Here is a 26,484-nt window from a genome sequence, read left to right as displayed (position 1 = left end):
GATGAGGGTCTCATCTGTCAGCAAAGAAAGAAAGAAAGATCTGGCTCCAATTTTGTTATTCCTTTTTTTTTTTACCTCTCCCCCCACCCCAAAATCTCGGAAGAGTAAATGACTAGCATGTGTTACACAATGTAAGCTGTGAAGAAGATCTGAGGGAATGTGAAATTTAGAAGCTTTCTGTGCATATCTTTATGCTAAAATAGATATTGATCTGCAGCGTTTCCTTAGTTTTAAGCATTGCTTGTAAGAACAGATACAAGCAGAGTTACCAAATGGCTTCAATTTACTGAGAGAAAAAAGCTTTCTGGTCTGTTTTTTTTTTTTTTTTTGGTCTTGTTCAGGCTGAACAGGATGGAGGGATTGCTGTTCCCCTCTTTGGCATTCCCAGGGGCTGAGGTACCTGCTGGAAGCAGGGCTGGAGCAGCCCCTGCATTGCCTGTTAGTGCTCAGGGAGGGCTGCAGGCTCACAGCACAGAGAGGCTGCTCGGGGACTGCAGGGGTGCAGTGCCTGCCACTACTGGGGGCCCTAAATAGGCATTAAAAGGAATTGTGGGAAGCTTTTTATCAGTCCACTGCGTGCTTCAGATTAAGAAGGCACAAAGCGGTGCACCTGGTGACTTCAGTAAGGATAATGTTAATAATGTTAAAGGATAATATGAATAATGTTAATTAGCCATTCTGCCTTTGCAACCTTGCTGGTCTAAGCGGGTCACCTTGAGCATGAAGACACTGAAGTGCATGAAAACTGCAGCCAATTTTTTTGAGAAATGTGTCCTAATTTTTAGCTACGCTACATCTGACAAATGTTCCTTGACCTTATTTACTACTTAAGTGGTGGGAAACTTTGCATTTACCTCAGTGGGCAGAAGGTCAAGTCTCTTGGGCCTCTGTTCCTGGAGGCCTTGTACTCTGCAGGTGGGAGATTGGTGCCAGAACCTCTGAAATAAGGGCTTTGAGCTTTTGAATGAGGAATACATATGTGAGAGGGTCAGTTTATGAAACACTGAATCTCAGTGACTTGTGTTCAGTATAAAATGTTGTTTTAGCATAGAACACTGAACCCAGATAATCTATTTTACATATTTGTCCTGTAAGCATTTATTTTCTACATTGACTGTGCTCTAATAGTTGATTTTTCTAATTTGAGAAATACAGCTAGAAATTAGCATGTGATTAAAAAGCTGTTGAAAATTTTTTTCTAGGCTCTTAAAATAAAGACATACAAAAATAGTGGAGGAAAAACCCAACTCCATTAAATCTCCAGTCTAGAAAGAATAAATCACAGAGGTCCAAAGTACTCATAGAAGGCTAAAGAGTTTGGGTTTGTTTTTTTTAGATTCTGTTTCAAGTGAATTTTCTCTTTGAGTGGGTATTGAACATATGTTCAGATGTTCTGCATGGGAAGGTGTTTTCCTTGGCTCCTGAGGATAGGGATGCATGGACTTGTGAAACTCAGAAGTCTCATAGTGGTCTCATGGTCACCTAAGCCTGATGCAGGCTACCAAGGTGTGCGTGTGTGTAGCATTTCTAAAATCTAAAAGTTGGAGATGAAAGCTGAAGGGAAAGATTAGCATAGTGCTTGCCAGGATTTGAAGTAAGAAAAATTTGTTGCTACCAATCTTTGGGGTTTTTAAACTTTTATTTACTACCATACCTAGATGAAGTGCACATGTTTCAAGGAGCCTTTCAAGACCTGGTCAGCATTCAGCTGTGTGGGTTTGGATTTCATGTCAGGAAGAGGTTATACTCAGGAAAAAAGGTGATATTTAGCCTGATAAACCCTGTTCTTGCATGACAAGATTAAATGGGGCTGCTTGGTTTTTGCCTTTAATGTATTTGCCTGTGTTAGCAAAGAAGCTAGGCAAGGTGGCAGTTAACAAAATAACTGCCTGAAGTGTAGTGGACACCCATCTCTGGATTTCATTTAAATTGATCACCTTGTTTCAGTGATCCCTCAAGGTTTTCCACTGTTAGCAGCATCTGTGTTCAAAGTTTGCTTTGGCCAAAATCAGCTTCCTGTCGTGTTTTGCCTTGTCCCTACATCTAACATGGAGCAAACATCTGCCATTTTTCAGCACAAACTCATCAGACTTTAAAGCTATAATAAATGAGGAAAAAAGCAAAATTAGACTCCCCAGGATGACAAATAATCCTATGAGTGAAGGGGCAGATAGATCCCTCTTTTCAAACTACTTTTTTTTCTGTTGTAGCATTTCCTTGTACTCTTTCATGCTTTCTTAAGCTCTAATATGTCCATGTAGTTTCTCAGGTGTGCTCTTTTGCACCCTTCCTCATGCTTTTTTAACATTTGCATGCTCTCTCCTTCTCTTGCCATCTCATGCATCCTTGTGCTCTCCTTTTTCTTATTTTCCTCATCTTGTGCACATAAACTCTGTTGTTTTGGTGCCTTGGAGAGGTGATCAGGCAGTTTGTGTGTAGGACAAGGAACCTGTATCTGGCTGATGTGGTTTAGGGGTTACAGTGGTAGTGCTGGGTTGATGGTTAGACTTGATGATCTTAAAGGTCTCTTGCCGCCCTGATGATTGTGATTCTACGATGCTGTGTCTTGTGTGCCCAAGTGTGGAGTTGGCTTTCTGGTGTGTTGGTTATGGGTGTTAAGTATTTGACCCAGTGAAGGTGGATGGTGTTTGCATTATGCTTGCTTGAACTTTGAGGATGCTTCTAATGTCCTACAATCCCTGGATCCAAGATGGTGAATAATACTACTGTGGCCCAAAGCGAATGCACTTTACAGAGACTGCTACTTCAAGTAGGAATTTTTTCAGTTGTCAAGGGTCTTTCTGCCAGCTATTTCAGAAAAGAAGACCTTTATACATTTGAGGTTTTACATACTTTATTTTCTAGCTGTTTGATGAAACCTTTGAAACTCCAGCTTTTAAAAAGGTAGCAGGCTTTTTTTCAAATTATTTTTTTCATTCCCTACTTTTTTTTCTTTCTTAGTCTAGACTAAATTCTGACAGCACAGCTCTTTGTATTGGCTGTCCCTTCATTCAAGATACTGTAATACTGCTCCTCTTTTATTTGCCATTTTTCCTTTTGTTTTATGGTTCTCTTTGTTGCAAGCTTCTTTGTTGTTTCTTCCAGATTATTCTCCTCAGGGACTTCTGTATCAGTATGACTGAACATTGCTTGCAGCCATGCCAGATTGTGCTGTGATCTTATTGGATTTCACAAACCAAGGTTAGGCCAGGTCAGAACTTGGTTGAAGTAACGTAGACTACAAGATTGCCTGCTAGCCACTGGGAACACACACAGCAAAAACCTGACCCAGATGTTGATTCAGTCAGCTCAGGCTGGCCGTGTTGCCGTGCTGACTGCAGTGGGTGTGATACTAATGCCAAGTTCTGACCTGTTCTGGCTGGTAGGATTTCACAGCTTTTTTCTTAGAGAAGAGTACTGTTGTTAATTCCAGTGTTCTCGCCCGTTCCAAATCCTTTAATTCTCTATCAGGATTACACTGGAATTCAGTTGAAGATTATACTCTCTGATCTTCTTTTCCCTGTACTGTTGCATGATGATTGCCCTCAAAACTTGCTGTGCTGTTCAAAAAGCCTCATTTGTGTGCTGAATGAAATAATTACAAAATTTTCTTTGCTTCCTGATCTTCTGAAGCAAAAAAAAAAAAAAAAAAAAAAAAAAAAAAAAAAAAAAAATATATATATATATATATATATATATATATATATATATATATATATATATGCCACAGCCTTCTGATGAAAGGTTCCAGAAAGGTAGAAGCTTTTAGTAAAAATAACACAGAGAAATTACAGTTGGGCTTTTCTTCGAGTTGCTTGAAATTTCTGACCAAAAGACTATATGAAGATGTGTGAGTATGTTGAGACTTAGCTTCACTGAGTGCATATTAGGTGGAAAATTGTATGCTATTACGCTTGAGTGCACCAAAATGATAGGAAGATAGAATATATAGATAAGGCTTTTCTAATTTATTGTAGAGGTATTCGGGCCTGTTGGTGTTCTGTATGGTTTTTAATAGCTTATTCCTTTAAATAAAGCTGTGAGAGGCTAGAAGGTAAACATAGAAAAGCATGTAATGGTGAAATAAAGGCCAAAGTTAACTTGGGTTACATGAACCAACCTTGTTTCATCCCTGCACTCAACCTGATGGAGGGCTGCTGGAGGGTTCATTTGCCTGTCTCCATGCTGGAACAATACTCATGAAGTTGTGGAAAGAACAGTACAACCAGCTTGTTTACCTTGATGTGCCCAGATGTACAGTGATGGACTTAGAGCTATCACAAAACCTGAATATATCTAGCTAGGCAGCAGCCATTAACAGCATAGCCATTAAGAGCATTTAAGGAGCGTAAATTGTGAATCTGCCGAGGAATTAGTGAGGTATGAAAGGGCAGGGGTTGACTAGGTGTCAGTAAATGAAATACTTCACAGGCTGGATCAAGAAAAGCTTCTTGTCAGTTTAAGCTATAAAGTAGTGTGATATCTTTCTGTGTAGAGTAATGTGGTATATTTCTATGAATATGTAAAATAAGTTTTGGGATTCAAGTCTTTAATGCATTTTACATACTGGGACATTTGCTGTGGCTGGATGTGGACCAGATAATCAGATGTTTATGCCCCTGGAGTATTTTCATCTTTTGAAAGTTTTGGGTCTGCTTTTCTCAGTCAGCACCTGTATATTGAGAGAAAATATTGAATATCTTGACTTTTAAATACAAGTTTATATATATTTCTGCATAGACAAAATGGAAAATTTAAAATTGGAGTAGGAAGATTAATGTTCTATAAAAGATGGGATTTACAATTTGATCGTAAGCATTTGGCATTGAGGTTACCCATAATTATTCTTAATAGGTAAATTATCTCTGTCTCTGATAATCCTAATCGTCAGTGCAAAGCTTGGCACTGCCAGCAGAGATATGGAAGATATAGTGTAGGAGAAGCCTGGAAGGAGTCTTTCATCTCTGCCATCCCTTGCCAAGGGCTTACTGTACATGCAAATTCATCAGCTTTTCTATTGTGGTGCATTTATATATCCTGGAGAGGCTGAAATCTCAGAATTAATTGCTCTGTGTGCTCAGGGGGCCACTCTGCAGTGGGAGAGTCTGTAGGATTGGAACAGTAGTGGCTGATGTTGCTACAGCATTAATAAATATATGAGGGAATGTCCTGCAGAAGAGTATGAAGAGCTTTGTTGGTTGATTCTGTCCTTACCTCCTCTGTTTTAGGAAGAGCCAGCCTGGCTAACCCTTTGTAAGAAACAGCATGACTGATGTTCACCTGCTGAACAGATATGCTGGATATGTTTGGGGGGGAGGTGGGGTGTGGTGTCTGTGCAGGGGACAGATAGCTGTTGTCTTCAGCTGTTATTTACAGGATCAATAAAACTGATTTTCCAATTCAAGGATAATTTTAACCAACAAGCTACATAGCCTATAAGGTCATAATATTGGATCTGCTCTCTTTCAGAACAAGTTAATTTAAAAATGATAGGTAGTTTCCAGCTCAGGGTTAGTTTTTCTAATAGAAAGGAGAGATGGATCTGGAACATACACCTTGGGAGGGGGTGAGAATTTTGCCTCAGAACAACATTGTTGCACACTGCCCACAGTCCTTTTCTTTGAACAATAATCATTTAACCGTGCATGATATTTTAATGACAAATGCAATGTAATAAGAAAATGCAGAGCTGTTTTATTACAATCCTGGTTCAATTATTATGTGCAAATACTGCTGTGGACTTTACTGGGCAATGACAGATGCCCTCTGTAAAGTGTATTTATGACCACTGGCACTGTAGATAAGAATATTATGTGATGTTGTGGAATTATCCCAGGCCAATAGCAAGTGCATTCACACATATATGTCCAAATGCCATTCATTCCTTTTGCAGTTACTTTATCTTATTCTTTTGTGACCAGTTGAGAAAGTCTCAGTACATGACTCATACATACACACGTATTTTTTATACTACATCTCTCCCTCTGCATTTGCCCTTCTTGCCCATTGCATACTTAAGATAAGGCACAATTTAAAAGGAGTATCAGTATGAGGCTTCTGCAATTGTGCCTCTGTGATTGGGGTGAGATACAACTTTGAATGAGTAAAATCATGCAGCTATCATTTTATAAGCAGGTGACCACACCTACTATCTGTATGAATTTTGTAGCGTAAGGAGAAAATAGCCAAGAAGTGTTCTTCCATTGAAAGCAGTCTGAATGAACATTACATGCCAGAAAAGTTTATTAGATTTTTAGGCTTTAGAAAACAGCCTTTTTTATTTTTGACATCGAACTGAACCCATTGCAAACCCAAGCATCATGAAACATAACCAGAGTCTCTGTCCTTTTCCTATACTTTGGTAAGTCTCAGGCTTTTGAAGTTATTATCTATGAAATATGCAGTCTGTGAAAGTCCACATAAAAATCAGATGCCATTACCTTTGAGAGGCTTTGGGTTCAGACCAAAAATACTCTTAAGTCTTCATCTGCCATTTTTCTCAAAGTCTACACATCCATTTATGGTTCCCCTTTTTTTCCTTTGTATATTGGAGTAGTGGAGGAAAAAAAATGGAGGAATATTGGTTTGATTTAGAAGAATTTGATGGTGAAGATTTGTTTAAAAAATGAAAAGATATTTTTCTTAACTGTGATTGGAGCAAAGTTTCCCTTTTTTAGATGGTAAATAGTTTATAATGTTTGAGTAAGAATCTGGCTTTTGGATGGCTGTGTTGCTGATGAGAGCTACTGGCAACAGACGCTTTCTAACACCAGACTGCTAGTTTATTAAAAGAATAATAGGAACAGATGTTTTCAATTCATAAAATGTATCAAGTAAATGGTACATCCACTTGTTATTTCAATTCCTTTGAATTTCTGTGAACTCATCTGGGGCTAGGTTCTCAAAAGAGCTTAGCCCACTGTCACATCATTGTTCTCACTATAAACTGATGGATGATGAACGTGTTTGGGAACTGCAGCTTTTGATGCCTAAAGGGGAGCTCCTAACTACTGATGCTTCTAAAATCTGGCCCATATTTCTGATGAGTGAATACTGATCATTATAGAGGATTCATACATGCAATCTCTGAGTAATACCCTGCATTTGCCTGTGATTGTATATATGATGGTTTCTTAATTTACTATTGCACTAGGCATTTTAATTCAAATTATGTTAATAGTGTAGGATTAACTGCAGATTATGATTCTAGGAGGTACTGTCATTCAAACAGGAGAACCAGTTCTTTAGCTCCTACAGCTTCTTTCTCCCTCTCATGCTGATGTGTAGTAATTCGTGCTCAAGACTGGCCTCAGGTTTTGATGAGGTTTCTTGTTTAAGCTGATGAAATTGCTTAGGGAAGGCAGTTGTTGAAAATCAGGAAAAGAGAGACTGAGATTCTTTTTGTCTTCTGATGGCACATTTTTATGGTGCTGAAATGATTTTTTGAAAACAGTGATTAGAATGGGCTCTTGCCAGTGAACAGTTCTGGTTTTGCCTTCATTCCTCAGTGGTAGGACAGGCTGCATGTACTTTGCTTTTGACTCCAGTACATATTTGAGAAAACTAGTGCTAGGGGGTTATGTTAAAATCACCAGAAAGCTCATAGAATAAATAATACATGCAAGAGAACTGATGTTATATGGGTCCTTGCTAGAGCATATAGCAGGAGGCCAGCTTTGTTCTTTGCCAGTACTGAAAAAAAAAACCTTTATAGCCACCAAGGCTCTTCTTGAAGCATAACCTCTCCAGAGAGCTTCTTCTCCCCCAAACTGCAGATGCGCTTGTAACACAAATTTGCCTCTTTAATGTTTGCACTTGTTTCATTAGATTGTAATGGCATGCAGCCTGTTTGCATTAGTGAATTCATCTGTATTCCTTCAAATCCCTCATTTGTTGCATTTTTTGTGGAGTGCCTGATATTTCTAGTAACTTTGTGCTGTAGCAGCAGTCTAAAATCTGCCTTTTTTCTCTTTCTTCCTCCAGCTGATATTATTTCTACAGTTGAGTTCAACCACACTGGAGAACTGCTGGCTACTGGTGACAAGGGGGGCCGAGTTGTTATATTCCAAAGGGAACCTGAGGTATGTGGGTTAGCAATGTCATCCTTAATAGCCTGATAAAACATGGCTGATTTTTTAACACTTTATTTGAATTGAATTAGCAAACTTGTTTGTAATCTCAAGATTCAGTAAAACAGAGTGTCACCTGAGAGGAAGTGAAATAGAGTAAGGATTTTTAACTCGTAAGTTTGCTGTCCCAAACAAAAATGCTTCAAAGCTCCAAAATTCCGACATAAGAAAAAAGAAGGTTATTTTTGTTTTATTTCTGCCTTGTTTTAATAGCTTTTGCCTGGTGATGGAACCCTATTCCATTTAAAACAATATCCTCACTTACCTATATTTTCCAATTAGAAATTCTGTTCATCTGCACTGTCTGGTGTAGAAGTCTTTCCTGAATAGCAGACATTTCTTCAAAAATTCTAATATTAAAGTGTTTTAATACTCACAGGAAATTTCATTCTTGCTGAAACGAATCTGTCAATATAATGTTTTAAATGAGAAATTAAATTAAATGTTCAATATTTCTATATTTATAAGGCTGCTTATACACCTTTTCTAAGAGATGAAGACATATTGCTGTCATAAACAACATTTCTGTTGTTTTTATTCTCCACAGAGTAAAAATGAGCCTTACAATCAGGGGGAGTACAATGTTTACAGCACTTTCCAGAGCCATGAACCTGAATTTGATTATTTGAAGAGCTTGGAGATAGAAGAAAAAATAAACAAGATCAAGTGGTTACCACAGCAAAATGCAGCTCACTCACTTCTATCAACAAATGGTGAGATTGATGAGAGTATTCAGGACATAGCAGTATTTGCAATATTTGCTCTGTGTGTTTTAGTGCTGACGTATATATTTGCTCATTTTAATCTACTGTTTTAGTAATTTCCTCTTTCAGAGTTTACCAAGACTGTCATACTGCCTCTGATATCTGTTGTTTGTATATTTTATTCATAGAACCATGAGGTTTTTCCAATTGATTATTCATAGACATTTAAAGAGCTATCAATTTTTCTATTTATATGCAGTGCTATCCATAGATCTTGTGACAAAGGCATCACCTTACTCAGCAGCTTGTGTTTCATGGGAAATTTAGAATTTTTTCTGCTGTATTTGTAACTTTTATTATTTGTAGATGTGTAGATGAAGGTAGGTGAGAGAGATTATTTTTCTTTTCATTCATTATCATCAGAATAGTTTATTTAAGTTTTAAAGAGGTCCACAAGTCTTGGGAAGACAGGAGGAATAATACTAGGGTATTGATACTGACTCATATTTCTGACATGTCTAAAGCCTATTGATGAAAGAAGGCAGTATTACTACCAAGAGGGGGTATTCACATATGAAATAAGGCTAAAAAACCTGAATGTAACCTAACATGAATAGGTGTAATTTAGGAAGCATTTAGACACCCACAAACTTAATTATTGCAGATGATGCATGACACAAAATACCAGAAAAATGGTTTTAAATTTTAGATCTAATGGTAATCAGAAAAGATTTTTTTTTTTGTTCTAGAAGTTTGAGTGTAATTGGGAGCTGCTGATAAAAAACAGGGTAATCTCATCTTTGGGAACTGACACAATATAAAGAGATTGCTTTGCATTAAAATATACATCATTAAATAATGTTTACATTAATTCAAAGTAGATGATAATTTTTTAGTATTTTGTAGTTTGTTTTACCTAAAATTGCCTTTGACTTTTTGGGGTCACTGTTACTTATTCAAAATGAAACATACCTCTTACAGAGAGGTGATTTATGCTAATTTAATTATTAGCCACATTATGAAGTTTGGGAGTTTATTTCTATTCTTCTCCCTTGGTCAAAATATCCCTCACCTTTCTCAGATAACTAAGAGCGGCTTCTTCCGAGTGTGTGATACAAAAGCAGATTATTGACAGTAAACCTCTCCCTTTTCATTTTAAAGTTTGTTTTTAGAAACACAGAGGAATACAGCTGAATCCTCAGATTTTCAGCTTTTGCAGTTATAGATAATAGACTACTACATGAGTTTTCTGGTTTGAGAGGGCAGAAAGGAAGTCCTAGTGCTGCTGTGGTTAATCCAGTTTCCACCAACAATGAGCAAGCCTAGGACCTGGAAAAATACTTTGACCTCTGCTTTTCCCCCTTAGTTTTGGAGCATCTCAGCAGACCCCTTCGTGCTGAGGAAGACAGAAATGGTTCCACTGGCACAAGCCTTGGATTTTGGCTTTGAATTGCAAAACATTTGCCTGTGCCAAGGAGGATTCCTAGCCTCCAGGCACAGCAGGGTTGAAGTCTCAAGATTCACCTCCTGGCATATTCTTAAAGATGGTTTTAGCTTCAGGGTACAGACAGCCCACGTTGAATTATTCACTGTCTCACAGATTAGCTGGGAGAAGCCTTTGACAATATATATCAATTCCATGCCTATAAAAAGGGATAATAATATGCTTCCTAACTTGAAGGCACTACCTGTCACACATGCTCATATTGGACAGATTGTAGAAATATCTTGAGTACTGTTTTTTGTTTACTGAATTCCAAGCCTGCTATTTTACTGCAATTTTTAATATTTTGCTCTCTGGTAATTTAGGATCTGATGCATGGTTTTTGCAGAAAAATGAGAACTGTGAAATAGCATCCTTTCCACATGCTCAGGTGGACAGTGCCCACTGAATGTGCTGGAAGGAGCATCCTGCTGTTCAGGAATATGAGGGGAGTCAGTCTAAATCTAACCCTCAGTATATGAGACTTGGCAGGTCTGCACCTGCCCAAATCTTTTTCTTTCATTCTTTCATTTCATTTCTGCACAGGTCACCTCTCTAAGAGTCAATCTTGGTTCCCTTCCAGTTCACGTTATCGGCTAAGCTTTGATTGTGGCATCTGAATTAATGGAGACAGAAGGAAATCACCAAGGCATTCAAATCCCACAGTGGTTTTACAGTGCTTGCAGTTAGCAAATTTGTAGTTTTCACTGTAAAATGAACTGATCTTGTAGTACAATAATAACAACTTATTATGATTCATTGGTATCTTTTGTACCAGAATATATTTGGGCCACTTTCAGTGTGAGCTACATAAGGTAGATCAGAATTTATATAGATTCTTTCATCTGAGGATTTCAGACTGCTTACCAGATATTAATTAATTTTAACTTCATAATACCTTTGAGACTGAATGCTTAACCTCACAGAGATGTTTCTATTTTTTCTATATTTTTCAAAATATAAGCATACTTAAAACTTCTAAGGAATATTTAAAGTCCAGAGGTGGATAAAGGAGAAGAAAACCAATACATGATAACCGTACCTACTAATAAAACAGTTTTCACTCAGGAAAGAGGTAGATTTATTAATAGTAATCAATTGTAACAATGAAAAATTGTTTGTGTTTTTTATTATAATTCATTTCACAATTGCTGTATTTATAATTTTTTACTAGATCAGCAGGAATGCACTATTTACATGTAATAAATAATCCAAGGGCATTATATGACCTATGTATATTTTTAGTAATTAATTAACATGATACACAATACAAATGAAATTTATTGAATATTTAAAAGGAGCTTTTTAGTTGCAGTTTGAACAAACCTCTTGTTCTGTAGATTGACGGTAATTGTATTGTGATTTTTTTTGTATGCTTGTATATTAGCATATCAATATCATTAAGAGATACATAATAGCAAAAAATGAGTAAAGGAGGGATTGATTCTGAAACAAAGAAAGTTCAAAGTTAAAAGTTGCTATAGAAATGTAAATCAATTCATGTTTTTCATATAACCTGTCTTTAAAGTGATTTGTACTAGCATTTGAAAGTAGTTTTGGATCAGCCACACTGGGGAAATTATTATGCTCTGCTCTGTACTTGGGGAAAGAAAGGTAAAGGAAGAAAGTGGGATGAAGTCAGAAATTATGCAGGAACTGAGGTTAATAAATCTGTGCTGAAGAGTAGAAGCTTTGGAAAGACTTTGGCTGCTGCACAAGCAGATGAGTGAAACAACCAGAATCTCAGGGACAGATTTTTTGGCATTGATTTTTCAGTCAAGGAAGCATTAGGGTTGGCAGGTTAGCAGCACAATCACAGTGGGAGTGGACAATCAGCATCAGGAAATCTGGAGCTTCAGCTTGTACAAAAAACCCCAAAGACAAATGCAGTGTGAAATGTTTAAAACATGTTTGTTGGTTTCAGAGGCCCTTTGGTAACTGAGAGACATCATGACTCTCTCATCATGTGCTCCAGCTGTCATGAGAAAGGAAGAGTCTAGATTTTATTCCATTAGGATTAATACATTTTTCTCCTTACTTTTCTCTCTTGCAATCACAACACATTTCTCTTACTTTGGTTGGGTTTTTCTCTTTTTCCTCAGTTATTAGCTGCTTTCCATTAGGAGGGAGAAATGCCTCGTTTTTTACATAGCCTTTCATTTACAGGAGCTGATGTTACACCAATGCACCACTGCCCATTCCCACAGTGGGCCAAGAAGGGGTCATTGGCATGGCTGTGTACTCCATGCTGCTCTTGTGCTGTTTATAAGTAACCTAGCAAACTGGCATTAATGCCAAACTGGTTTTAATATTGACATTATTTCCTTGCCAAGTCAAATTGATAAACTGAACTTCAGCAGTGAGCATTGAGTAGTTTGGGTCTGTTCCACCTGCAAACAGCCAGGTTGGATACATGAGCAGCATGTGTTCCACATGCTCCACACAGTCTGTCAGCTGCCAGGAACCCCTGACTCGGTGTGATGATCTGGGATGTGCTTTATGAGTATTTTGTCTGTTGGCAACATTTTCTGGATGTGCAGAATGAAGTGACCGAGACTATTTCAGCACAGGATTTGTCTAAACCAAGATGTAAAATCTTCTTTAAGGAATATATTGTGAAAGGTGAGTAACTGCATTCAGCATTCCTGTGCTGACAGTTGCTTGTATTTTCTTTTGAAGATAAAACAATCAAATTGTGGAAAATTACTGAAAGAGATAAGAGACCAGAGGGGTACAACTTAAAAGATGAAGAAGGAAAGCTTAAAGATCTTTCTACAGTAACATCACTGCAGGTAAGCTTCTGTCCATGTCCAAAATTCAGTTGTTTCTGAAAAAGGTAGTGCTAAGTCACTAAAAGATTTAAATATGTACCTAATGCTAAGTATTTATATGATTATTCTAACTGAAGCTTTAGCTGACTGCTAACTGTATTGAATCTGCCACATATTTGCAAGTCACAAATGCTTTAAGATATACTGACCAAAATAAGTATTTTTTAGAGTTCATGTTGGTTTTATTTTTCCTGATAAAATTCTCTTATTGTGACTTAATGTGCTTTCATAAAAGCTTCTTTAAGCTCTTGTGCTGGAAGCATTTTATTTGTAATTCATTTTGAACAGGGTTCTTGCCACATTCAGAGCAACTGAGTTAAAGACAGTAAAGCAAATTTTAGTTTCATCTTTTTCTCAGTTTTATAAAAGAATTATTTTAAGAGTGGGATTCACAGTAGTCTGTGCTCTGGTAAACCTGAGATTCTGCATTGCTGGAAAGATGCAGTCACGGAGCTCATATAAGTATAGGTGATCACAGAATTATTCAGTTTGGAAAAGACAGTTAAGATCATCAAGTCCAGCCATGAACCCAGCACTGCCGTATTCAATAAACCATGTCCCCAGGTGCCACTTCTACACATCTTTTAAATACCTCCAGGTATGCTGACTCAAACACTTCCCTGGGTAGCCCCTTGCAGTGCTTGACAAAAATTTCGGTGAACAAATCTTTCTTAATATCCAATTATAATAACCAATATAATCCAATTATATTATAAGCCATTTCCTTTTCTCCTGTCACTTGTTTCTTGGAGAGGAGGCCCATTATCCACATGTTAATGTAGATTTTTGCTCTCAGACTTTTTTGGATGAATTCAGTACAGGTATTTTGGCAAAGGAAGTGGCTAAAGGTTAGAACTGGAAGGCTATGTTTTGTAAACACAAGAATGTCTTTATTATTGAAAACAAAACAAGCCATTATGGTCTGTTGGGAAAAAAAGTGTACATATGACTACATTAATGGAATATTTATCTATTCTGTATGATTAGGCAAACAAAACAATTCCAGATTGCTTATAGTCTGAGAATTCTCTGAGAACTGAGCATCCTCTTGAGGGGAAGAGGAGGGGCAGGCCCATATCTTTTCTCTGGGGTGACAGTGACAGGACCCCAGGGAATTGCCTGAAGTTGTGTCAGGGGAAGTTTAGGTTGGATATTAGAAAAAGGTTCTTCATCCAGAGGGTGGTTGGGCACTGGCACAGGCTCCCCAGGAAAGTGATCGCAGCACCAAGCCTGGCAGAGTTCAAGAAACATTTGGACACTACTCTCAGGCACATGGTGTGATTCTTGGGAATGGTGCTGTTCAGGGTGGGAGTTGAACACTGTGATCCTTGTGGGTCCCTTCCAATTTGACATATTCTGTGATTCTGTAATTCAAAGGTTGAGTTTTGTTTTGTTCCTTTAGTAGAAAACGAAACTCAAATGCTACCTTGTGGATTGATGTATGATAGATTGTTTCTGATGCATGTTCAACAACATTGAATAGTCCCAGTCATGGACCGCAGCTTTACAGTGTTTAATGCTTTATTGATAGGGAATAAATTGTCTACTTATTGAAGCATGTCTTTGAAGTGACACACATGGAAGTAACGAGGGCACATTGACAAGTGATAATCTGTGATATTGGCTTTTCAGGGGTACATGTACATGTACAGTATGTCATGTTGGCTTTGTTTTGCAAGCCTTTATTTATTATGTTTCTCTGAGATTACAGCCATTTCACCACGTGAGTTTTTGGAAAGAGAAACATGAAGTAACAAAACAAACAGATTTAAGTGATTTACAACTAAGGGCAAACCCTTAAGCAAAAGCAAAATATGAGTGCTTCACTGCTTGCCAGAGCCTCCTGCACACGTGGGACAGTCGCTTGTGCAATGGGACTGACCTGTTCTGTGGCAGCTGACAGTCCCTGCCTTCCCACAGTCCAGGCTTTCCATCACTCTGCCTGCCTCTCTGGTCTCTCCCTTTTTCCTTGGCCAGGAAGGCCTTGCCCAGCAGTTAATCCATGGGGAAGTTCAGTTTGTGTACACTGTCAAGAAGTTTTATAATACTGCAGTCTTTGAATGCTTACTCTCTATTGGAATTCTCATCATTCTAGCAAAGCAGTATTTCAAGTCTTACTCTCTCTCTGGTTTGTGTTTTTGGTTTTTTTTTTTTTTTTTTGGCAGGTGCCTGTATTGAAACCCATGGATTTGATGGTAGAAGTCACTCCCAGGAGAATCTTTGCTAATGGTCACACCTATCATGTCAACTCAATATCGGTCAACAGTGACTGTGAGACTTACATGTCAGCGGATGATCTCAGGATTAACCTCTGGCATTTAGCCATCACAGATAGAAGCTTCAGTATCCTTTATTGTGATTCCTTGCTCAGTGTTCATGTTATTAGTAGGGCTTAAGAGGACTATTTTAAAATATTTTTTGCAGGTTTTAAAATATACCTTTACTTACCAGAATCCCTGCATTATTTGTAATAGAAAATGCTGAGATATTGTAAGAGACAGCTAAGACATCGAAAAAATCAAGGATTTTTATATAAACAATCATAGTGTTGGTTAAAGACATTTAAATAAGAAACAGATGCCAGCTGAATGGTAACTATCCACCTGACTAGAATACTGTGTACTGTCATATCCTAAAGACATTTCATGCTGAGATACTGCACCTTGTTTTGCTGCAAGGTCAGTCCTTATCCTGTCCCTGCCCCCATTCTCCATCATCCTGCATCCCACAGCCCTAATGCCCAAGATGTGCACAATTTGGGGGTGAGGCTCAGCTGCTCTGTGTGAGTTCTGTCTGTGATTAATGCAGGCATTGATGTCTCAAGTGCTGGTGTTATCCTGAGAGCTCCGTTGTGGAGTCACTCTGGCCATTTCTGAGGCTGCCCCTTGCACTACAACAGGGTGCCTTGGAGGGGGAGCAAAAGAGAATGTAGCCAAGAAAAGTGGTTCTCTGTGTTTTGCAGAACATAAATAGACTGGTAATAAAAGAAAAAGGTTATGGGGCCAGGTCAGAATGTTGTATTCCTTTGGCAATTTCTTTTTGAGTGTATCAAAGGAGCTAAGAGAATATGTCTCTGTGGGTTTATATGAGGGACTATTAGATGTCAAAGTGAAGTTGTGCTGTTGGGGTAGATCTCCTCAGAGAAGGCATCAATATGATGGGGTGTTCTCCCCGTCTCTGGTGATTGTATTTCTTCCTTTGTGGGCCAGGTCATCTTTGAAATTTAACCCATCCTTTGCTAATGTCACAGGAAACAATGATCTTTAAATTAAACAACACTTAATGTCCTTAAAGAATTACCTTTGCAGGGTCAAGTGACAGGTGCCCTTACCCTGGGGATTGTATATCTGAATATCTCCTCAATTTGTTTCCAAACTCATACTGTTGTTCTGTCCTTCACATGTATAGATTAAGCAAACTTAATAGGTTCCCTCTTCAATATGACTGTATATTTAGGAATAATTTATATGTGGTACTTCAAAGTCCAGCTATGTCTGCCTTGATATCCAAGCAACTGTACTTCCATTCTTTAGTAGGACAGATCATAATTATTTGCCAGCACACCTATTTGAAGTAGCAGTGTGGCTCTGACAGTGTCCTCCTCACAGCAGATTCACCTTCCAGACTTCTCCCTGTCCTGGACCCTTTTGCATGTGACTCTGGTGTGTGTTCTCCCCTACTGTGTGTCCTCCTCTTCTAAGGCAGAGCAGGGGTCAGACCAAGCACAGTAACCTCTGTATCCTGTGTATGATCACCAGATCACATTCCAGAATGCTTATGCAAGATAAGGCTTTGCCTTTGGCAAGTCCTTTTATTGTATCAAAGCTATTTAATAATCTATGGATTGTCAAGACAAATGTTCCTGAAAAGTTTTAAAAACCAAATAAATAATTTTTATTATGGTTCATAAGGACAGCATGAATTTTTAGTGTCATCTGCCAGACTAAGAGCTTACTGCACAGAAATATCAGCAGTAAATGAATAGCTGTGTGGACTTTGTTTCAAGCATTAGCCCACTCTTGTGGTTGAGTATTTACTGATAAAATGTCTTTGAAGGTTTCTGATTGATTCATTGATTTAGCTCTTAAAATAAAGTTTATAATGACACACTCATTTTCTGAGTATGTTCTAAGAATGACAATGAGAGAGAAATTAAGGGTGTGGTTTTGAGTTTTAGGATAGGAGACTTTTCCTGTGTCTGAGTTAAGCACTAGTGGCTTTGGGATACTTGGATTGGGATACAGATATTGCTGCTTCTTTTACACTTGAATGAAAATCTGTGAGGACTGTGATGAGAGAGTTCAAGCAGTGACAGGAGATAACATCAGGTAACTGGATAATCAGTACTAGGGGTAAGATGTTCCTGCTAAGGTGCCCATAGAGGCAGCAGGTTGGCTTTTGTGGCTGGATGCCTGTATGTATTCAGGAGAGTAGGCTAAGTTACAGAGGCTGTGCCCACAACTGTTTCAGACAATATAAGCTGCACCTGTCTGTACTCAGTTGTCAAAACCAGATCATCAGACAGATTACTTTTACCTAATTCTTTGATAAACAGAAATTTTGACATAGGCATTCCAAGAGAAGGTGAGATAGTTACAGAATATTGCTCATATTGGGGAATTAACTGGGAGGCCATGATAACTGAAAGAAGGGGATGAGCAAGTTACATTTGCTTCAGTCTCCTGACAGGGATCTTTTTGTCCATACAGAGCCCTGTACATCTTGTAGAATTGCAGGGATGTGTTTTTCCCTGGATAACAGCATCTATCCCTGAAACTGCATTTCTGTCCTACAGAAAAACAACTTACATAAAAATCTCCTGGAAGTAGTTGAGTTTCTGGTAAAGTCAGTGGGTGTGCCAGTTGCAATTAAGACTAGACATATTAAGGTGAAAAAATCCTGCCAAGCAAACAGTTTAAATTATAAATGAATATTGCTGGGCTTGGTGCCTTCTGTAACACATTTATGGGGATAGGCAGGAGGAGGCTGAGGCTGTTTTGAAAATGCTTGTTTCACATCTTTTTACTGAATGCAAAAGGCAAATGAAGCATCTTGCTGTTTTACATTCAAGGCTTGATTCCTTGAAATGCATGTTTAAAACAATAAATAGAAAGCATTTTGGTTTGAAGTGGATTTTGTTAATAAGGGATGTGGCAGGGATGAGTATTTGTCTTTCAGTTTTCCCTCAGAGGCAGCACTGCTACATATAATGATCTACGATCTGTTTACCCAAGAGGCTGGTTGTGACAATGACACAAACAACAAATACAGTGGTTGAGTTTCTGGACAGTCATATCATGTCTGAACATCTTTTCAAACTGCATGATAAATGCTGGAGAAAGACTGAATCAGCAGCAGTATGTTTAGATATTTTTACAAATAAAATACTTTTCCCTGTAGAATTTAATTTAAGAACAGTTTGGTTATAACCATCGTTTCAGCAGTTTTACAAATCACTGATAATTTTTAATTTCTTTAAAAATACAGAGCAATGGAGATCTTAAAGTAATTCTCTTCCTGTAATCTTTGGGAAAATATTTTAAATCAGCTTTGCAGAATTTGACCAGATTATTTACCTTAGGTAAAGCCTTAGGCAGATAAAATACAACTAGTGCTTTTCTGGTTTGCTTTTGTATTAGTGTAAGCACTAGCTGGGGTGAAAAGCAGACAAGTGAGTTTATGCTATACGTATGTAAATTTAATGAGGAGTATGCAAGACTTCTGTACATTGCTTCCCACTTGCAAATGCATGTGCTCAGTATTGTTTAGGCAGGAGGAGGCAAGAGAGAGGAGGAGGTGAGAGAAAAGGAAGGGGGAAGGTTAACCTGTCAAATAATTGCACATACTAGGATTTTCTTCAGTAAAAGGTTTAATGTGTTTGGTTGTGTTATGGAGAGTGAGAGTCAATGACCTTAATTATGGATGATAATCTGCACTGGAAAAGAAGTAAGGTAAGGGCTGCTGTATTTGTTAATGTTTGCTCAGAAATGGTTTAGCAGTGTTGCCTGTAGTTTAAGCCTTTAGACAGTCATCTTGGGTGAAATGAATGAGAAAAAAGGACTGCCAGGAGCATACTGATAAGGCTTACTTGCCATTAGCAGCAATCTTTGGACTATCTAGCTGCACTAAATATTCTTTATGAGAATGTATTTGGATTGCTCACAGAACTATGTAGCTCATAGCACTTGAATACCCTTCATTTCCTGGTAGCACACTATTTCACTCTAGAGGCTGTCATGGCATTGCTATGGAAACAACATTGCTGTTTCCAGCATGTGCTCATCTTGAGACTCATCTTGACTAAAATACTCATTTCTCAGTCAGATCAATATAGTCCAGGGTTATCCTGTTTTAATAAAAAATTCCTTCTTTTCTGTCCCAAAAGGGTTAAGCTAATTAGCAAATCACCATAGGGCCTTCTTGCAGTCTAATGTATTCTGGTATTTGAGGCATATCTTGGATAGTCAGTTTGTTAGGCACCATATCTTGGGAAAATGAGTTTACTTAAGATGTAAACAACAGGAAAAAAATAGAAAACTCCAAAATAACATGGTACATTGATAGAGACCAAGCTTTTGACAGCCCACTGTGCATCCGAATGTAGTGCATATATAGGGCAAATACAGAGCTCTGGGAGCAGCCTGGGCTGGGGGAGATAGCCAGCCTTACAAAATCCCTGTACCTGCCTCAGTGCTAAGAATGTGGAAACTAAACTGAAGCAGATCTGCAGTATTGTCTTGTTATTTGGGGAGGAAGTTTATGCCCTTGAGTGAGATAAGGCTGTTTGTATAAAAATGCCTGAACCAGGATGACTGTGCAGAAGCTGTGTGCACACGGATGCCTTTTCTGTGCTCTCAAAAGTGTGTGTACTGTGTGAGAAACTGCTGCCACCCCCACCCACTGCACTGTTTCCCTACACACCTTCTCTTTGGGAGATGGCAGACCTTATTTCTCTTCTGAGAGCTCTGTCTAAGCCATGTTAGCACTTCCTTTTCTGTCAAGAAGAATGTGTCAATCTCTAGCAGGTATTTAAAAGGTGAATGTTATACCATGGAGTCATATTCCAGCTGAGTTGCTACTAGCAACGTCTGAGTAACTTTTCCTCAAATTTGTGTTCTTCTTTTGTTCTTTTCTTCCTAGAGTCTCTCCCTCTCCCACATGCATTGTCTCTCTCTCTCTCTCTCTGGTAAAGGAGAATGAAGATGCCTGCAAAGCTAAAATCAGGTCTGTAAGTCAGAGGATTGCAGAGATGCCATGTACACTGATCCCATGGTTTGGAGAGCTCTCTGATTCTAACTCTTGAGAAGTTATTGCTTTGCCTTTCTCATTAAAACACTCCTATGTGAACAACTGAGGGGGGAAAAAGCTTTATTAATGAGCTGATTAGGTTCTGGGCTGATGGGATTCCTTGCTAGACTCCACTTTTTCAGAACAGAATACTGTCTGTCTAGTAAAAGAGTCTTCTACTAAGAGTTGACAGTGGCAAACCTAAAGATTTTCATGTCTGACTTGTAGTCCTTAAGCCTTGTAGACTCTTGTCTTTCCCAAGAATTTTCCATTTGTGTTACTCTTACCTGAAGCAATGGAGACGTTTTTCTAGAGAAAAATTACTATTGTAGAGGGAAATTGATTTTTACCCATTTAGCAACAATGCACAATCTATTTCAGGTTGTTTTGAAGTGATCTGATTCTCAAAGCTCTGCAAAATGGCGAGTTCCATTGACTTTGCCTTTTAACTTTTGGTTTTGAGATCTTTTCAGCTTATTAAAAATAAATTATTTTGAAATTGCCTATGAAACTACAGATACCAAATCACATGGTAACTTGAGGATCATTCACACTGGTGTAGTTCAGTAATAACTTTTGTTAAGATGTAATTAATAGATTAGCAGCAGGTGCAGTAATTCTTATGTAGGTTTTGTTCCTAATGCTTATCATTTCTGTGTCAGCAAAGATAGGGGGCAGCAGGTCATAGATCATATACTGAGGCTTAGGGTAGGAACAAACTCCAACATAAAGCTCCATAAAGTGCTGCTGATTGGACCACAACAAAGTGCTGTATAGATATGATGGTGTTAAGGGTACTTAAGGGAATTCTTGAAATCATGAAAAATAGCCCCTTATTTCTGGAAAGATTCTTTTAATTAAGTAAGCAGAAAGTATAAGCAATTCAGATCACCTCCAGAAGTGGACACAGCACTCTAGGTGGAGTCTGAACAGAGTGGAGGGGCAGAATCCCCTCCCATGACCTGCTGCCCACACTACTTTGGGTGCAGTGCAGGACACAGTTGGTTTCTGGGCTGTGAGTGCATCCAGCCTCTCATCCATCAGCATATCCACATCCTTCTGGGTAGGGCTGGTCTCAATCCCTTCATCCCCCAGCCTGAGTTGATACCAGGGCTTGCCCTGACCCAGGTGCAGCACCTTGTACTTGGTACTGTTAAACCTCCTGAGGTTCTCTTGAGCTCACTTCTTGAGCTCGTCCAGGTCCCTCTAGATAAGTCCTTGGTGTGTGTTTTTGGCTGTGTGTTAGGAAAAATGCAGTAGGGATTCTTTTATTCAAATCACACAGTAAATGTTTTTAGTGTCAGTCTAGGGGTGCAATTAGTAAATAGGTAATGGTAATAGGTAAATAGTATATGTAACTCTAAGTTATCATCTTCTCTGAACTGCATAGAATCCCAATAGTAAACAGAGCCTTTCATGAACTCTCAATAGACTAATTTGTAAGAAAAATTCTGTGTGTCCCTCGTGCAAGGTACCAAGAGAGAACTGCATTTCTAAGATCACTTAAATGACTTTGCCTAGTAGGCACTAATGTAGATACAGCTTCCAAAAAAGGCACTGAATTGTCTTCTGCTTCTGTAGACGTAAAACTACATCCAGTTCATATACAATATTATTTCTGATGTGGTCATCATTATTTAGAATATCTTAATTGAGTACAGCTTTTAAGCTTTTCAGAGTAAGAAAAGTTGTGTGTTTATATGTGAGCTTGTGTAAATTGCAGTCTTTATAACTAGCTGTGTAATTCAAATACTAAATTATAATTACAGCAGTAAGGCTGTGTGAATGGGCACTATAATCTGCATCTTGCAGATTATTTGTTTTCAAGAAGTCCAGAGAAGTCTCAGCATCTTTTAGGAGATCTGTTAAGCATCTATAAATTGAGATTTAGGGAGCTCTGAAAACCATGACTAAATCTGCAGAAGTGGTCTTTCAATACTTAGTTTGGTTTTGCTTCTTGCCAGAGGACACTTTGTGATCCCTGTCAGAAACAATTGCTTTTAACTATTTTGATTACCTTAAATTGACTCCTATCTTAGGAGTTTGACTGTCAGCCAGTCAGAGAGAATTGGATGACAGAGCATGACTGATAGCCAAAGGAGCAATATCAGAGCTAGTTAAAGCAGTATCTTAGCATTGAATCCCTGAGTGAGATCCTCCTGGCCATACAGCTGAAATGTGTATTGCAGTGAAAGCAAACAGTGCATGGCTGGAGTGTATGACACCAGTGTCATCAGGGCATGGGGTAGCATTATGGAAATATTCCCTACCTAGCCATCCTCCAAAACAAATAAATTGGAAGAGTTGAATCTGGCTGTGAAAAACTAATTACAGCTGAGGCCTTTGCGTTCTTGGCAATGACCAGTCTCTTCCTTTTTCTGCAGTTGCCTTTAAAGAAGTTAATTTAAGGTGATTTGAGCATAGCTATAGCCTTGGGATAATTACTGCACTGTAGATTTATTGTTTAATAGAAATATTAATTCGTTTATCAGAATACATAATTTTCTTACTTATCAGTCCTGTCCATAACTTGAAGTATGTGATTATGTTTTTCTTTTAATGAATTTCTTTATCTAGCCCTCTGTCTTCTCTAACACAGTTGTCGCCAAATAGACACCCATACCTGTGATTTCATTTCTGCAGAGGTAAGGAAAAACATAGCCTGAGGCATTAGAATACTCTTGCTTTTTGAAAATGTATAGTGAATTGTAAAAAGGAAAAAGAAAATTGTCTGGAGTTGTAACAAATGATAAAAAATAGTGTGAAATTCTGAGCCCGTAAAAAACCTTTTCAGGATTCCTTAATAGTGCATTAAAGAACACAACTGGGATTTCACTGAATATGTTTGTAGAGCAATCTAGGCAATGTGACTCTAAGAGATACTTAAAATTTTACAATAGGTTCAAAGATGTCTTTTCCCAGATCTCCATAGAGACAATTGCTTTCCAATTTAATAGGGACGGTAGCAAACAAGTTACTGTTTTGTATCAGGAATGCTCTTTAAAAGATCATTATCACAACCTTTCTCAAGTTTATTGGTATGGAAGAAAGAAAGAGCACATAATAGAGCTGAAATGAATGTTAGCATCAACCACCAGATTTCCTTTTTCACCAAAGTAATTTCAGGTGTTTTCCAGAATCTGAGATCCGTAGCAGAGGGGGACTTGGGAACTGTGTCAAAGAATATTAAATTACAGATAAAGGGTCATGTCATGGAATTGATCCTCATCTAAGTAGCACTCATATTTTAGTGTGACTGCAGTCAATGAAGTTATTCTTGTGGAAATGGATACAGGATTCAGTCCAAGATTTATTGTCTTAACTAATTTTATTTCTTCAGCTGATGAGTTTTAATCAGTGTGTTGTCATTGTAGAAGCTTTTAAATTGCATGCTACTGTTTCCCCCTGGATTAATTTCTCATTGAAGCATTTTGAAAATGAGCCATTCTCTGTTGTCACAGGTGCAGTCTGTGTATCCAACTTGAAAAACGTGTATTACGAATTTATTGAAAGTTAGACAAAAAAACCCATTTACACAGTTCTAGGTACAATTATATGAAAAGATAATGTATAAATAATTTAATCAGCTCTGCCAGAGGGGAGAATTCTCTTAAATGAGTCTAATTATTCAAATTCCCCTGCGAGTTTGGACTTGAAATTAACCTTGCAAAGCACAGTCTTTCTCAGAGTATTAACATAAAAAAGAAGAAAATATAAGTTATTTTGCTCATTAGCTAAAAAAAAAAATCTTTAGCTTGAAGAGTACTCATACAAAGACAGTCGTCACAAAAATGCTGATGTGGTCATCTCAGGTGCAAGCTTGAAGTCTGTACCTGTGTGTTCTGTGTGAGCTGCCAGAACCTGAGACCCTGGAAGCTTTTCTCACTCTTAAAAGAGCTGGGACACTCTTATTAATGCACACATGTGTTTATTTTGAGTTGTAATAATACACATTGGTAAGGACTGCATGTGAAATTGCAGTAGTTTGTGCCTTTGGAATAGAAATGCTCTGTAAATAAAGGCCATATTAAGTTTCACAAAGTTATAGCACCAGTCTTAAGAATAAGTTGATTTTGAATGTTGTCATACTGCATGCTGCTGGGCATTTTTGAAAATCCTTTCAAGTGAATTAAGCAAACAGATAATAAGTCCTGTCACAAGATTTTATTCAGGTATCTTACCTAATGCTTATATCTTATCTTATAGCTTAAGTATAGGTGATTTGAATGTAAATTTTATTAGTGTTTTTAAAGTAGCTATTTTTCAGAAGTATCTGGCTATTTTTGAAGATAGTTTTATTTCACTACTTCCATAACAAGCATGCAGGGAAGGGGAGAGATTTATGCTCTGAAAGACACATCTAGCTAGCTAAAGTTTGCAAAAATGTATAATTTGTGACTCAAATTGAAAAATCCATAAAAATAGGGAATTTCTCCAGCCTAGTGTGGTACAAATACTACTGTATTAGGGTTTTCTGGAATGTGAAAGAATAAGTTGCATATTGAGAAAGAAAAGTCACAACCAAAATCTCTAAAGAGTCTATACCCTCGAGCTGGAATTTCTGTGTCTGCTTTTATTTAAGAGACAGATCTTCCTCAGCTGCATGGGATTTTAGTAATTACCAAGAAGACATTTCTTGATAGGAATTATGTGTTAGCATATAGGTAATTCACTAAAAAAAAAAAAAAAAAGAAGAAAAGAAAGACATTTCGTCTCTTATTTTCAAGTTATGTTGGAAAAAATCTCTGGCTATTTTTAAGATGGAGTTTGGGGAATTTTATATGTCATATTTCTCTGTACTACCAGGGACTCCATTCAGTAAACTAAGTAGATCCCTCTCAGTTTTCTGTTAAGCATCTAATGTATTTCAGGAAAGGTTTGTGAACGATGAGATATATTGCTTTTGTTTATGAATTATCCTTGCCTTATTAATGTTGAATCACTCTTTCCTTGGAACCTTTGCTAGTATGTAGTACATGATGCCACTTAACCATACTACATAGAACAACACTGCCTAAGAGAAGCTCAGCTCGGGGATTTAACAGTGCTCTTCTGTTAATAATTTATTTGTACCTGAGGCTCTTCTGGTATTTGTGTTCCAAGTGTAACATTAAGCATGCCACAGTAGTTTCAGACAAATCACAATCAATTAATATGCAAATACAGGAACTAAATATGACTTTGTAATCTTTCAGTGATTGACTGCAGGTGTGTTTTTATGAAGGCAGGTCTTCCTCTGTTGATTCATCCACTTAACTTTTCTTTCAGCTCTGTATATGCAGATAATGATGTCTTTGCTCTTGAAAATTTCAATCTGCATATGGTTGTTGCTAAAGCAGGCATGTGACTGTGTTTACAGTTGAAAATGTGGGTGTTCTTTTCAAAAAAATGAGCCAAAATTTCCATTCCTAAATAAATTAAAGTTTTCCAGTATCTACTTCTAAATTCATTATTCTCTAAGTAAATCACTGGTTGCAATGTGTAGGAACAGGCCTATCTATGATAAAGTTTGGATGTGACCTGCACCATTTAAAATGGTCTCTTTCCTAGAAGTGCTACTTTACAATTCTCTGCTTTCAACATGTAGTCAAATGTTGCAGCTACTCCATAGGCAGTTTCTCTTATATAGCAGAGTTGGTTTTCTGCAACTTGCATACTGCAAAGTCTGATTTTTACTGTATTTATGGCAGTAAAAGGAATTTCCTAAAATTTTACTAAGTACATATAAAAGATGCTGATTCTTTTTTCAAGTAATATTTGTGTCATGGAGATTCAGGGCTTTCTTGCTGCTGTCTCTTTTTATCCTATCGAGATAACAGGAGTGCAAAGTAATTCTGATGTTGCAAAAATCAGAATGAGAGCTCTCAAATTCAGAATGAGTCTTGGGAAAAACTTGCAAAAGACAAATGTAATAATGAGAATAATAATAACCTCTCAAAACCAATTAATCAAGAAGAGAACTGAGTGAATACTGCCATGACTGGACAGCTGCAGGTAGGGAGGAGAGAGGCCACTAGATCAGAATCCAGTCTTGCTGGCTCTTAACCTTT

At 37.8% G+C, this 26,484-nt stretch overlaps 1 protein-coding gene across 5 annotated transcripts in view; it reads left to right on the top strand.

Moving 5' to 3' along the window:
- Positions 1 to 26,484, top strand: part of PPP2R2C (protein phosphatase 2 regulatory subunit Bgamma) — a 193,620-nt gene that overhangs the window by 130,309 nt on the left and 36,827 nt on the right. For all 5 annotated transcript variants that reach the window (XM_053975874.1, XM_053975875.1, XM_053975877.1 and 2 more), the window contains 4 exons: positions 7,984 to 8,081; positions 8,677 to 8,842; positions 12,996 to 13,108; positions 15,313 to 15,490. In XM_053975874.1, coding sequence (XP_053831849.1) covers positions 7,984 to 8,081; positions 8,677 to 8,842; positions 12,996 to 13,108; positions 15,313 to 15,490 — 555 coding nt within the window. The remainder of the gene's footprint in view (positions 1 to 7,983; positions 8,082 to 8,676; positions 8,843 to 12,995; positions 13,109 to 15,312; positions 15,491 to 26,484) is intronic.

Source organism: Vidua macroura, chromosome 4 (assembly GCF_024509145.1).
Source record: "Vidua macroura isolate BioBank_ID:100142 chromosome 4, ASM2450914v1, whole genome shotgun sequence".
NCBI classification, from domain to species: Eukaryota; Metazoa; Chordata; class Aves; order Passeriformes; family Viduidae; genus Vidua; species Vidua macroura.
This window is presented reverse-complemented; position numbering and strand designations above follow the sequence as displayed.